Below are 13,151 nucleotides of genomic sequence, written 5' to 3' on the forward strand. Positions count from 1 at the left end.
GTAATCATTCAGAACAGAGCCATGCACCCAGATGTCAGGTGGTGATCTGCGCTATTCTTCCTGACCCTGGAGGCGGGGGCAGAAAATGGGGTGGCCTACAAGCACTGTGGCCCCTGTTCCCAGGGTTCAGGCCCCTCTAAAGGAGGTTTGAGCCGATAGAGCGAAGCCCTGTGGTAATGAAGCTGTTTGTCCTTAGGAACAGAATGAGTCCTTGTGAGATCAGAAACAATGGCTATGTTGAGTTCCAGACCTGGGGTGAATCGAAGCTCAGGCAGAGGCGCATGTGATGAATTGGGACAGTTCAAGGGATGCATTCTTCATAAGCAAGTTGCAGTTGTCAGCAAGTCCACTCATTGGCAGTGCTAGTCAATGGTCCTTAATGCCTCTGTTTTGAGTAATTTCCCTAAGTGAGTAACTCATGAACTCTTAGAGGTTTTTTCTTTGAGTTTTAATTCCTGTAGGTTATTTTGTCTAAAATTCTCTCTGTGGGAAATGGATTAAACCAAGTTTGGGTAGTTATGTTTTATTATTTTTCATGGCATTGTTTCCTCTTATATTCTCATTCACCTATCCTGTAAATACTCCTAGGTCTTTGCTAATAATCTGATTCCGGGCAATAAAATGGGGGTGTTGCTCCTCTTCACTTTAAAGCAAAAGCTTTTGATTCAAGTGTTTCAAAACTTAGCTCATCTAGTACCAAAGCAGTCCTGTAAACTTTAAAAATTCACAGCTGGTCCGTGGACACTGCTCACTGGGAATCACAGCTCAGCTTGTCTGGGTCCCGGCACCGCCCGACTTCCCAGTGCTGCGGCCCGGGCCAGAGCCCCAGTGCCGGGGAGCGGCCCTGCTGCGGGTGCCCGGTCGGCCCCGGCCCCTGCGCCCTGCTGCCCGGACAGAAAAGGAAGCACCGCGGCCAGCCTGACAGCGCGGGCAACGGGCGAGAGAACCCGAAACAAAGAACACGGGAGACGTGCTGAGAACGGCCGGCCCGCTGGCGCGCGACCAGGGCTTGTACACAGGCTTTTGTGGGGGCTGAGCGGCCGCCGGGGCCGGGAAGGCCGGCGCGGGCAGCGCGCGCACTTGGCTTCGGGGCCGGGCAGGTTGGCCAGCGCGCTGCAGGGGCGGGGCCGCCCGCTAACCGCCCTCCTCCTCTCCCGTAGGTGAGGCCGGCGCCTGCCCCGGAGCTGCTGCGACATGGCAGCGTGACAGCCCAGGACTGCCCTGCCAGGAGAAACGGAGCCCGAGGCTTCAGGGAGCGAATGCCCTGAGCAGTGACTTCCTTCTGAGGCTTCCTGAGCCTTCTTCCCCACCGGCTTGCGTTGTTATTAACCCCGTGGACTCCTGACTCTTTTTCCGCCTTGAACATCAATATGTGTCATGTTATTGTCACCTGTCGCTCGATGCTCTGGACCCTCCTGAGTATTGTGGTGGCTTTTGCAGAGCTCATTGCCTTCATGAGCGCTGACTGGCTAATTGGGAAAGCCAAGACCCGCAGCAACGCTGAGCCCGATGACCAGAGCGGAGGCTCCTCGGAGCCCTACCACCCTACTCTGGGAATCTATGCCCGCTGCATCCGGAACCCCGGGGTGCAGCACGTCCAGCGGGAGACGCTGTGCGGGCCCTACGCTGAGAACTTCGGCGAGATTGCCAGTGGCTTCTGGCAGGCCACCGCTATTTTCTTAGCCGTGGGCATTTTCATTCTCTGCACAGTGGCCTTGGTGTCCGTCTTCACCATGTGTGTGCAGAGCATCCTGAAGAAAAGTATTTTCAATGTCTGCGGGCTCTTGCAAGGCATTGCAGGTAAGTGTGTGGGGCAGGAAGGGGTCTGAGAGCCACGTGGGATGGGCCCCTGCACTGGGGCGCAGCACACTGTTTTTATTTACTGCCAGGTTTGAGTAAGACCAGCTTCTGTCCAGTCTGGGTTGCTTTGTACTCACTATCCAAACAAGGTGAGTGCGCTGCCTATCGCTCCCTTTTCCACTCCCCCCAACCTGAAGAAGAGTCTGTTCTCTGTTTCAGTGTTCTTCATTGTGGATTTCCTCAGATTCTAAGTTGCTGGGTTTTGTTGCTTTTTGCTGTTATGAAATTTAAAGCATGCTTTCTATGTCAGGGCATCCCACCTAGGAACTATGGTGTGAGAGAGGCCCACCTGCAGCAAGCACTCTGCAAAGGATGTGGTGCGGGTGTTCTTGAGAGGCGGGGAGCCTGATCCTGCTACCCACTCAGCCCCGTCCCCAACTGCAGGATGATCTCAGCTTTGGGAGGGCAAGCAGCGGGCTGGGAAGGAATTAGTATCAGCTGCTCTGGGTTTAATAATGTTCTGGTTTAAATTGTCTGTCTCCTGGAGCCTGACAGAATGTTCTGTGCACTCAGATCAGAAAATACAAACTAACTCTTCCACTTTCTGGGAATTTCCTACTAATGAGTTTGTTAGAAATTAGTGGCAAGAAAAGTATGAGCTCTTTACAGAGATTGCAGAGGAGAGGCTGTGAGCTTTGAGAAAACTTCCACAGCCACCAGCATTTTCATACACTTCCCACGTGGATTTCTAGAGGTGGATATAGATGAAGAATGTTATCAGTCAATCTGTCTAAGCTCAAAGGACTTGTTCTGGGTGGCAGAAACGCGCGCGCGCGCACACACACACACACACACACACACACACACACACAGCAGAGTTCAAAGATATTCTCAAGGAAGTAGAGGAATAAATCCTTATTTTGATTTTCAGGGGAAAAAAATGCACTTTTTAAACAGCCATAACCAAGGTAGTCATTAATCTGAACTCTAGCGGGAGACCAGTAATCCACCTGCAACCCTAACTGAAAGGCACAGGTGACTCACTTCCCAGCAGGTCCTAAAGCTTTGTGCATGGAACTCCTCGGCAATAAAGATAAGCACCAAGTCTCGTGTCTGGGGTTGTAAAGAAGTGGACAGTAATATGAATTAGCTCTACTCTTCCTTATAGCAAACTCTTGAGCTCATCAGGGCTGGCTTCCAAATAAACAGACCAAATGACAGTTTTTTCCCAAACAGCTGATAAGATAATGTTTTCTGTTCCTCACAACCTAGGGAAGCCCTGTGTGTACTGGGACAAGGGTTGGGGGTAATGGGCCCAGAGAAATCACAGAGGTCCTGCTCTGCAGTGCTGATCTGTTTACATGGGGGATATATTCTCAGGACCCTCATCTCTGTCTGTCAGGAGAAGCCATACCATGAAAGACCCAGGCACCTATGGAATTTGTGAGGCCAGGATTCTAGTTTTCAGTTTTACTACCAAGTAACAGTTCTACTTGAAATAAATGTGCCACCTCTTTGAACCTTGGCACATTCTTCTTCTGAAAAATAAGGAGACTGGAAATATGTCCTTCTGAAAGAGGTTTTCTTATCCTAGATTTTTGATTCTGTGTAGTTCATTGTCCCCTTTTTGATTCACTTCTGAAATCTGAAGTTAATCCCCTTCAACTTGGCATTTCACCTTCCAAAAGTGTTCAATTAGGTGGGTTTCAATACCAATTCATCTTTTCCTTATCAGAAAAATGCCCCTATTTTATTCTCTGGAGACACACAGTGCCTTAGGGGTATATGCATTTGTGTTGTGTATATCTTAAAACTTTTGCTGAGAAGAGTTACCACAGGCTCTTGAAAAGTCGAAATAACATGCAGATGAAGAGAAGCCAGCACACACAATTTATCAACCCTGTTGAAGAGCCCTGATTGACCAGTGAGGCAGATTTCTGCTCCATATTCCATTGCTATGTTGTATTTGCTCATCCTCCATGATTTCATGCCTTTATTATGAGTTTTACCAATTCACTGGTATGCAGGTGAGACTGCTGGCTTGTCATCCTTAGGAATGCTTTCATTCTGAGAAACTCAGTGCCTTCTAGGAAGTCAGTGGCCCTTTACCGGAAGAGATGGAACACCAGGTTATAGCACCACGGCCTGTCTTTTACAGTATTCAGAAGCAACTTGTAGATATCCTTAAGTCTTACAGACTGTTTGCGAGCAGTTTTTAATAAGGTGTTAGTCCAGTGAATTCAATCTCTAAGAACGTGGATTAGTTCAATAGATCTTTTGGTGCCCTGGTTTGCTCTTTGACGTAAGTGGTAAGAGTGTTCACTCTGTATGAGTATTCCTCATACACTCCGCTGAGTGACTCCTGACTTCCCTTCCCTTCCCTTCCCGCTGCATCAGGCCTCTGGGAAGAAGGGTTGAGAAGAAATAGTAGCATAGCCAAGGCACTAATGTGCTGGTCACCTGCCTCTTCCCAAAGTCTAGGTTTTCTAAGAAAAATCTTAACTTTCTCCCCACCTTACCACTTAGTTCCCCATGCATATATGCAGCCTCTCAGAAAGTCTGGAATTGCTCAAGATTTTTTAATTGACAGGAGGCATATATCCCTCCATAGTCAAACTACTTCTCTAGGGCCCACTGCTCTAAGACCAAGAACTGAAATACAGAGAAGTTTTTTTCTCCTGCCAGTCTAGCAGCAGCCCTCTGAGAAGGACTTGCGGGAAAGATGGGCAGAGCACTGGGCAGCTGCCTTCCTTGTGTTTGGGGCTGGGGGCACTTCGGTAAGGGGAGCTCGGTGAGCTCGCCCTCCCCTAAGGGGGATCCACACCTGGCAGTTCAAGCCAATATAAATGGCAACCATGGTCCTTGGATCCATGGCTGAGAAGCTGCCCCACTTCCTCTCCTGTCAGCTGATCTGTGACAGCATCTGGTCAGCCCCAGCCTCAGCCAAGGACTTGCTGCAGCTGTGAGCATCAGTCTTTCCTCTCCCCACACACCTGCTCTCAATCCTGGTTCTATTCAATGTCAAAACAAATGGTGAGAAAGGAGGCTGTTGCCAGAGCAACAAAAGCATTCTTTGGAAATATACTCAGACTGTGTTTGTTCTTACAGCTCGTTTTGGCAAAAATGACATTTTTGTAAAATGTACCTGGATGAAAAATTATAAGATGTTATAAGCATATTCCTTATTACATCTAATTTTAAAGAATAAATAGGCCACAGACTTGTGTAGCCCTCATTGTCTATCAAAAGTTATAAAAATACGGATATTTTGATTTTAGAACCTGGATGTGAAAAAATTTATACCTCGGTGGAAATGTCAAAATCTATGATATCTAAAAAATAATGCAATTCAACTATTGACTATTAAGTTAACCCGGATAGCAGGATTTGCCTTCAAGGCCTAGCCTAACGATGGGCACCCAGCTGGCACTTCCTAAATACGTGTGCACAAATGCCCTTGGTGTTCAACACTCACTCTCAGCAGAGCAGGTAGAGTTTACACCTCACTGGGCCCTGGATCAGTCCTGACTGGCCCTTAAAGTGGCCGTGAAAAGCCGAGCAATTTAGCTTACTCCTCTAAGCCACAGTTTTCTCTCTTGTAAAATGGGTGTAGTATACATACCTCAGGGTTGTCTTGTGGATTAGGTAATATAGGAGAAAGGCTTAAGCACAGTGCTGGACACATAGTAAATAATTTGTAGTTCTGATTATTATTAAAGTATTTTTGCTTCCTTGGCAGATATGAGTATATTTTGTTTCCTAGAATTGCTACATTTTAAGGAATAGGGGTGTCTTTTATGGTCTTTGGAATCAGGCCTTGTTCTGTTGAGATCAAACATGACTACATTGTACAGGGCCATTGCCTGGCCTCTTAATAACCTGCCTATGTCGGGGGCGGAAGAGCGCAGAACAGTCCCATGGCTTTGGTGTGCCTGTGGGTGTCCTTGGGGCCTTTTTTGAAAAAGCAGAACATAGCAGTTCGCTTGACAGGAAAACAAAGAACTTCCCCTCACTCCTCTTCCAGACACGCCCACTCTCCTTTCCTTTCTGTAGGTGGCTTCTAGCAAATGAGTGTTGTTTGCAGGTAGCTTCTCAGGCTCTTCTTGCAGAGTAAATCACAGGGTGGTTGGTTTTCACTAGGTGAGCACTTGTCCAGGACTTGGCAGAGCCAGCAACACACACCAGTTCACAGCCCCTGGGATTCATTACAAAAATTGGGTAGTCAGCCAACAGGGCCTTCTCTGCCAGCTGTCTTCCATAGGTTGTGACCTGGATGTAATCCATAGTGAAACTGTAGAATGCAAAGATCCAGGTTTTCCATGACAGCATTGAGCAGTTTGTTTTTAGAAATGCATGTAGAGCTCTCATAGCAGTGAGTCCATGGAATCCCCAGTGAGTCAGGTTTGGGACAGAAGCCATTAAAGTGAGCTCAGACTTTGGCTGGCTCGTGTTGGCTTGGACTATTCCACTGGGGTTGCCGTGAGAGCTGGACTAGCCAATGAGCCGCTGGGCCTGGCTGCCTGCTGTCTTTCAGCCCGCTCTCATATGCTTGCTTGCTTCTTTGTATCTAGTTGGCTCTCACGCTCTCTGCTCCCTATAGCCCTCCCTCTGTCTGCATCAGTTTCAGTCCGATTGGATTGCCTCAGCAAGCTGCCCACCAGCCTGACCAGAGAGATCGATCGCTGTGGGGCTGAACTCTGCCTCTGCTGGGCTGGAACAGAGGGTGTGCTCATGGGGATTTCTTCCTGCTGTGGTGACTCAGGATCTGGTGTGTGCAGGCTCAGCTTTCTTGGAAGTGAGCAGTGACTAAGGATGAAGGAGGGAAATATGAAAAAAGAGGGGAAAGGAATAATATGAGACTCTCGGAAGACAAGTGGAGTATTTTGCCTTTGCTGATTATGGAATTGCTGTGTCATAAACTGGAATGTATGTGGAAGTATGGATAGGCACATGAAATAATACCACAATTGCTATAGGACTTGGTATTCCCATTGCTGTTTTTCACAGAACAAAAAGTAACCTTAGCATCAAGAAGATAACCACAACTCAGCCTGGTCCTACCATCCATTTTGATTTATTCCATGTTCTGCCCATTCACTCCCAGGCTCAGAAGACCAAATCAGCCATTGGAAAGAAGAGAAATAACAACAGGGGCTTGGCAAGCATAGGGAGAGGGGAATAGATTCCTGACTCTCGCAGAGACCCTGCCCCATAATTTTAAACCAGAAAAATGTACTTGGCTTTCTCTGAGAAGGTACTGTGACCTTGGTTGCCCAAATTCAAAATTCCTTCAGGGAAAAGACCTGAGGAAAGTAGAGGGAGCATCCCTGCTCTTCCTTCTTAGACCAAGGCACTGGAAGCTTCTGGACATCAAAAGGAGGCTCTTTGCTTTTGGCTCTCCAGACAGACAATGCCAGCACCAGAAGTCAGGCATAATAGGTCTGTGTTTGAATCAGTGTAAGAATACCACTGATCAGCCTTCAGTAACCCCTTGGTAAGAACTAAGGAATGCAGAAATATTGGAAGGCAGGCAAGAATTAAATTTTAATTTAAGGAGCTTTGATTGGATGCCTACTAAATGCAAAGATCTGTAGACGCAGGTCTATAATTTCTGGAGTTTCTGCTTCCAAGCTATATTAGAGAGTCATTGTTTCATAAGCTATACCCTAGAGAAGAAGAAAAAAATTTGTGTATTTATCTAACATATATAAAGGGAGCAAATTCAACTATAACATTACATAAAAAACTACCCCCTAAAAGCAAGTACATCAAACAGGCATTAATTAGAGTAAATCTAGGGACTGGGATCTCTTTTAACAAATCACTTGGAAGGTCTAGAATAAAATGACAAACTCTCTCAAAATACAAGTATAGCAATTGATGTGCAAATAAAAAGTGGAGGTGGTTTGCATGGTAACCACTTAATTGTGGACATAAATTATAACAGAGCCATGGGTGATCAATGTTCAAATTCCATTAACAAACAATCACTTAAGTATGTCCCTGAGTATTTACCAGGGCAGTTCAGGCACTCTGAAGAGCTTAATGCGGCAGTGGTGCTCTTCAAAGCTGTGATGACACTTCAAAACGATCTGTATGTCCTATGAAGAACTGTGCCATGGCACAGTCAGTCACACTTATGAGCTCACTGTAGATAATCTTCCCATTGGTTTTATTAAATGGCAGCATTTTTTATTAAAGATAACTCTTAGTAAAGATGGAATCTAAAACACATACATTGAAAGCATGAAGCCAGTATTAAACATTTCAACCTAAAGTGCACAGTGGCTATGTGTTAGAGCTTTGAGGCCAATGTGAGGCCCTAGTGGTGAAAAGATGGCACCTACTTTGTTCTAAGAATGATTTAACATTATCTAGACCCCAAGACCTTAGCAGGCAAGAATGAAGTTTACTTACTGTCCTAAAATTTTCATAGCTCAGTAACTAAATATTTTTAAAAGTGTCCTTTATTCTGCTATACTCTGCAATTTATTTATTCTTGCAGCTTATTTTGAGTTATCAACACATTTTGGTTATAGTCAAACGTGAGCTCTCTCAATTCTGCATGTTGGATGAATAATTTATAAAGAAAATATTTCATAAATTTCTTCCAGTTGCATAGTTTAGAAAACAGCTTCTCAGAATGCAAAATAAAACTTGATCACTAACTCATGGGAAGGAATAATCTGGCTAAATTAGTTTGTTGGGATACATTTTAACAGTTCAGAGTTAAGGTGTTAGAAACTGCCAATGGAGTAATTTGCATATAAACTTGAATTATTACTAAGAAAGACTTAAGGATACTTCAACAAGGGAGAAACTGCATTTTTATTACAGATGTTTCTCCACGTACTCTAAAGGCTCCAGACAATTTTAAATTGGTGGCCATTAATTCTCAGTAATGATAACAGAAACTTCCTTTAGGGGCCTTGTTTGTAAAGTCTTCTTATGACAACTCTGCTCTGAGTGTCTTCAAAAGAATTCTCTTCATGTTGCTGTCATCCGCTCTCCACACCCAACCTTGGAAGAGTATTTTTCTTGCCAATTATAGTTCTATGTAAATGTTTTTAGTGGAAAACAAGTACCTTACCAGTCTCTACTGGAGAGATGATATAAGTGTTAATTAAGCTTCTAAAAAATGTATTAACACGTAGTCCCCCACTTTTTCTTTCTCCTCAGAAATTTCTCTCTTGTTGCTTAAAAGCCTCTAATGTTATTGCTCATATACTAAGATGATATGTAGATATTATCTGCTCTATGAAGGCACTGTAGCCATCAGCTGAAAACCCTTTTCACTACCACAGAGCCCTCTGACCCCTAGCTCCTGACTTGGCTGTCAAAGCAGCAGTCAAAGTTGGGCACAAAGTAGCTTGTCCATAAACTCTTAAAACTTAAAATGAGATGCAATGAAAACAAGTTTAGTTCTGGATTCCAAAGAAACAAAAGAGCCTCCTTACTCTCTGTAATCCTATTACTTGCACAGTAAACAAGGAGGCTTCTTAGAAAGGTGTCCCCAGCCTAAACAGGCACCCTTCACACCCACCTCCTCCTCAGAGGGGCCTCTTGCCCAGGAGGTACTGCCTTTGAATGAGTGCTGGTCCATTCTGCTAAGGTGTTCACCAGTCCACAGCAAAAATGAGAAAGATAAGGACTATGTAGTAAGGTTTAAATTTAAAGAACTGTCCGTTGTTGTCAGGTTATATCCTTCACCCTTTTTGTCTTAAAATATCATGTCTTTTGAGAGTTGAGATTCAAGAAGGCAGCGTGAGATATGAGACAAAGAACTCCTCCCAAAACCACAAATAGTATGAAAATATAGTTAATTAATACAACTAACCCTAAAACAGCAACAAGAAAGAAGGATGAACCAGACTGCATGCAGACCTCACAAACAGAGTAGACCTCATGAAACAGGGTCACCTACGAAAGCTTTAATCCAGGGGGATCCAAGCCCTTCCCCCACCCCAGTTTGCCTGCGGGAGGAAGACAAACAGAGCGGGGAGGGGGTGGAAGCCTGGGACTGCTGAACACCTAGCCCTGGAGATCTGCTTTGCAAGCAGAAACCTATATCACATGCTCTCGAGGTTAGGGAGCTGGGACAGGCGGAGTGCTTGACGGACTAAGATTCCAGCCATTTGTGAAGGATGGGATCCACATCCGGCTGCTCTGTGACAGAGGAAAGGCAGGCAGTCTGAGAGGCTTCCTATCAGCGAGAGGACTGCTGAAGGGGCAGGGTTTGCATGGAGCTTGCTGCATGGGAGAAGGGACAAAGTTGTCTGGGTGCACTCTGCCCAGCAGGTTGGGAACTTTGAGGAGCTTCAGGTGCTCCAACCCCCTAGCTGGCTGTCCAGCTCCAAGGCCACCCACCGTGATATGCAGCCTGCTGGGCCTCCCTCCTAGCCTGCCAGCACCGGTTCACAAACCGGCAGTCACTGAGCTGGCGTCAGGTCAGCCAGAGGGAGGCCCCCCACAACAGCTAGAAATGCAAAGCACAGAGGATTACACCTGTGTGCTTGGCCCACTGGCTCTGATACTGGAGACAGGCACCGCAGATGGGAATCAGAAAACAGATCTTTCCTCACCCCAGGCACCAGCTCTGCTCCCCTGCGACCCCCAACCTCAAGAGGCTGAGCAGCTCCAGAGACTGGAGCTTCTGGACATGAGTGGGCACCACACAGAAATATGAAATGTCAAAAGAACATGGTTCAGACCAAAATCTCATAAACCCCAGAAAAAGGGCCAAATGACACTGAACTGACCAATCTGCCTGAAATAGAGTTCAAAATAAAAACCATAAACATGCTTATGGACATAAAGAAAAATATTCAAGACCTCAGGAACGAATTTAAGTTGGAGATTCAATCATTAAGAAATTATATATCTGAAAGGAAACATACAATGGAGGGATTTAAAAGCGGATTAGATGTAGTAGAAATGGTAAATGGAATAGAAATTACAGAAGAGGAATACAAAGAAGCTGAGGCACAGAGAGAAAAAAGAATCTCTAAGAAATCTGAAAGAATATTGAGAGAAACTATTTGACCAATCCAAATGGAACAATATTCGCATTATAGGGGTACTAGAAGAAGAAGAGAGAGAAAAAGGGATAGAAAGTGTCACTGAGGAGGTAATTACTGAAAATTCCCCAATCTGGCGAAGGAGATAGTCTCTCAGGCCATGGAGGTGCACAGATCTCCAAACACAAGGGACCCAAGGAAGACAACATCAAGACATATAATAATTAAAATGGCAAAGATTGAGGATAAAGACAGACTTTTAAAAGCAGCTAGAGAGAGAAAAAAGATCACATACAAAGGAAAACCCATTAGGCTATCATCAGACTAATCAAAAGAAACCTTACAGGCCAGAAGGGAGTGGCATAATATATTTAATGCAATAAAGCAAAAGGGCCTTGAACCAAAAATACTCAACCCAGCAAGGTTATCATTTAAATTTGAAGCAGGGATTAAACAATTTTCAGATAAGCAAAAGCTGAGAGAATTTACCTCCCACAAACCACCACTACAGTGCATTTTGGAGGGACTCCTATAGGTGGAAGTATTCCTAAGGCTAATAGGGAGAAAAAAGCATGAGTTGCAGTACTTGTATCAGACAAAATCGACTTCAAAACAAAAAAAGTCACAAGAGACAAAGAAGAACATTACATAATGATAAAGAGGTCAGCCCAACAAGAGGCTATAACCACTATAAATATCTATGCCCCTAACACAGGATCACCTACATATGTGAAACAAATACTAACAGAATTAAAGGGGGATATAGAATGCAATGCATTCACTTCAGAAGACTTCAACACACCACTCACTTCAAAGGACAGATCAACCAGACAAAATAAATAGAGACAGAGGCACTGAACAATGCATTAGAACAGGTGGACCTAACAGACATCTACAGAACACTCCATCCAAAAGCAACAGGATACACATTCTTCTCAAGTGCACATGGAACATTTTCAAGAATAGATCACATACTAGGCCACAAAAAGAACCTCAGTAAAAGGAGCCAAAATGGCAGAGTGAGTAGGACAGTGGGAATCTCCTCCCAAAAACATATATATTTTTGAAAATGCAAAAAATACAACTAATCCTAAAAGAGAGACCAGAAGACACAGGACAACAGCCAGACTACATTCACACCTGTGAGAACCCAGCGCCTGGTGAAAGGGGTAAGATACAAGCCGCAGCCCGGTGGGACGCGAGACCCCTCACCCCAGCTCCTGGCTGGAGGAGAGGAGTCAGAGCGGGGAGGGAGAGGGAGCCCAGGACTGCTAAACACCCAGCCCTAGCCATCCGCACCAGAGCGCAGACACAGTGCATGCGTGGGGTGCTGGAAACTAGGGAAACAGGACAGTAAGACCTTTGAGCGGGTCCCGAAGCCGGCGCCCCTGGGACAAAGAAAAGCGAGTGCTTTTTGGAAGTCTTAAAGGGACAGGGACCCCACAGCTGGATGGAAGCATCCTGGGTCACAGTCCAGCAGCTGGAAATTCCAGGGAACTCCAGGTGCACTAACCTCCTGGGCAACAGCTCTGAGACCCCTCACAGAGCTAAACAGCCAAACAGCCCCCTGTCCATTACCCCTCCGGGGCCCCACCATAGCAGAGCAGCAGCCTCAGGCTGGCCACGCCCACAGCAAGGGAGCTTCCTCCATACCGGCCGGGCAAGATACAGAGACCCAGTCTACACGCAATTGCCCAACACAAGCCACTAGGGGTCGCAGATGTCCCAGTAAAGAAAGGCAAGGAGACAAGTGGAAAGAGTCTTGACTCTCCCAGCTGACAGACAGCTGATAGCACACCACTGCACCTATCAACATGAAAAGGCAAAAAAATTTGATCCAGACAAGACTAAACCAGACAGCTTCGACACCTTCTACATCTTCATCTGAGAAGGAACCTGGGGAGATAGATTTAACCAGTCTTCCTGAAAAAGAATTCAAAACAAAAGTCATAACCATGCTGAAGGACTTGCAGAGAAATATGCAAGAACTAAGGAAGGAGAATTCAGAAATAAAACAAGCTCTGGAAGGACTTCAAAACAGAATGGATGAGATGCAAGAGACCATTAATGGACTAGAAAACAGAGAAGAGGAACCGAGAGAAGCTTATGAAGAGAGAGATAAAAGGATCTCCAGGAATGAAAGAATTTTAAGAGAACCGAGTGATGAATCGAAACAGAACAATATCCGCATTATAGGGGTACCAAAAGAAGAAGAGAGAGAAAAAGGAATAGAAAGTGTCGTTGAAGAAATAATTGCTGAAAACTTCCCCAAACTAGGGGAGGAAATGGCCTCTCAGACCACAGAGGTACACAGAACTCCCATGACAAGGGATC

The 13,151-nt window shown here is 45.4% G+C and overlaps 1 protein-coding gene across 2 annotated transcripts in view; it reads left to right on the forward strand.

The window, feature by feature from the left end:
• The first annotated feature begins 1,042 nt into the window (after positions 1-1,042).
• Positions 1,043-13,151, forward strand: part of LHFPL2 (LHFPL tetraspan subfamily member 2) — a 36,240-nt gene continuing 24,131 nt past the window's right edge. Inside the window, exon 1 of one of the 2 annotated variants that reach the window (XM_036914140.2) lies at positions 1,043-1,800. In XM_036914140.2, coding sequence (XP_036770035.1) covers positions 1,371-1,800 — 430 coding nt within the window. In that variant the 5' untranslated portion in view covers positions 1,043-1,370. The remainder of the gene's footprint in view (positions 1,801-13,151) is intronic. The other variant, XM_057494073.1, reaches the window with a different exon arrangement.

This window comes from Manis pentadactyla, chromosome 2 (assembly GCF_030020395.1).
Source record: "Manis pentadactyla isolate mManPen7 chromosome 2, mManPen7.hap1, whole genome shotgun sequence".
Classification (NCBI taxonomy): Eukaryota; Metazoa; Chordata; class Mammalia; order Pholidota; family Manidae; genus Manis; species Manis pentadactyla.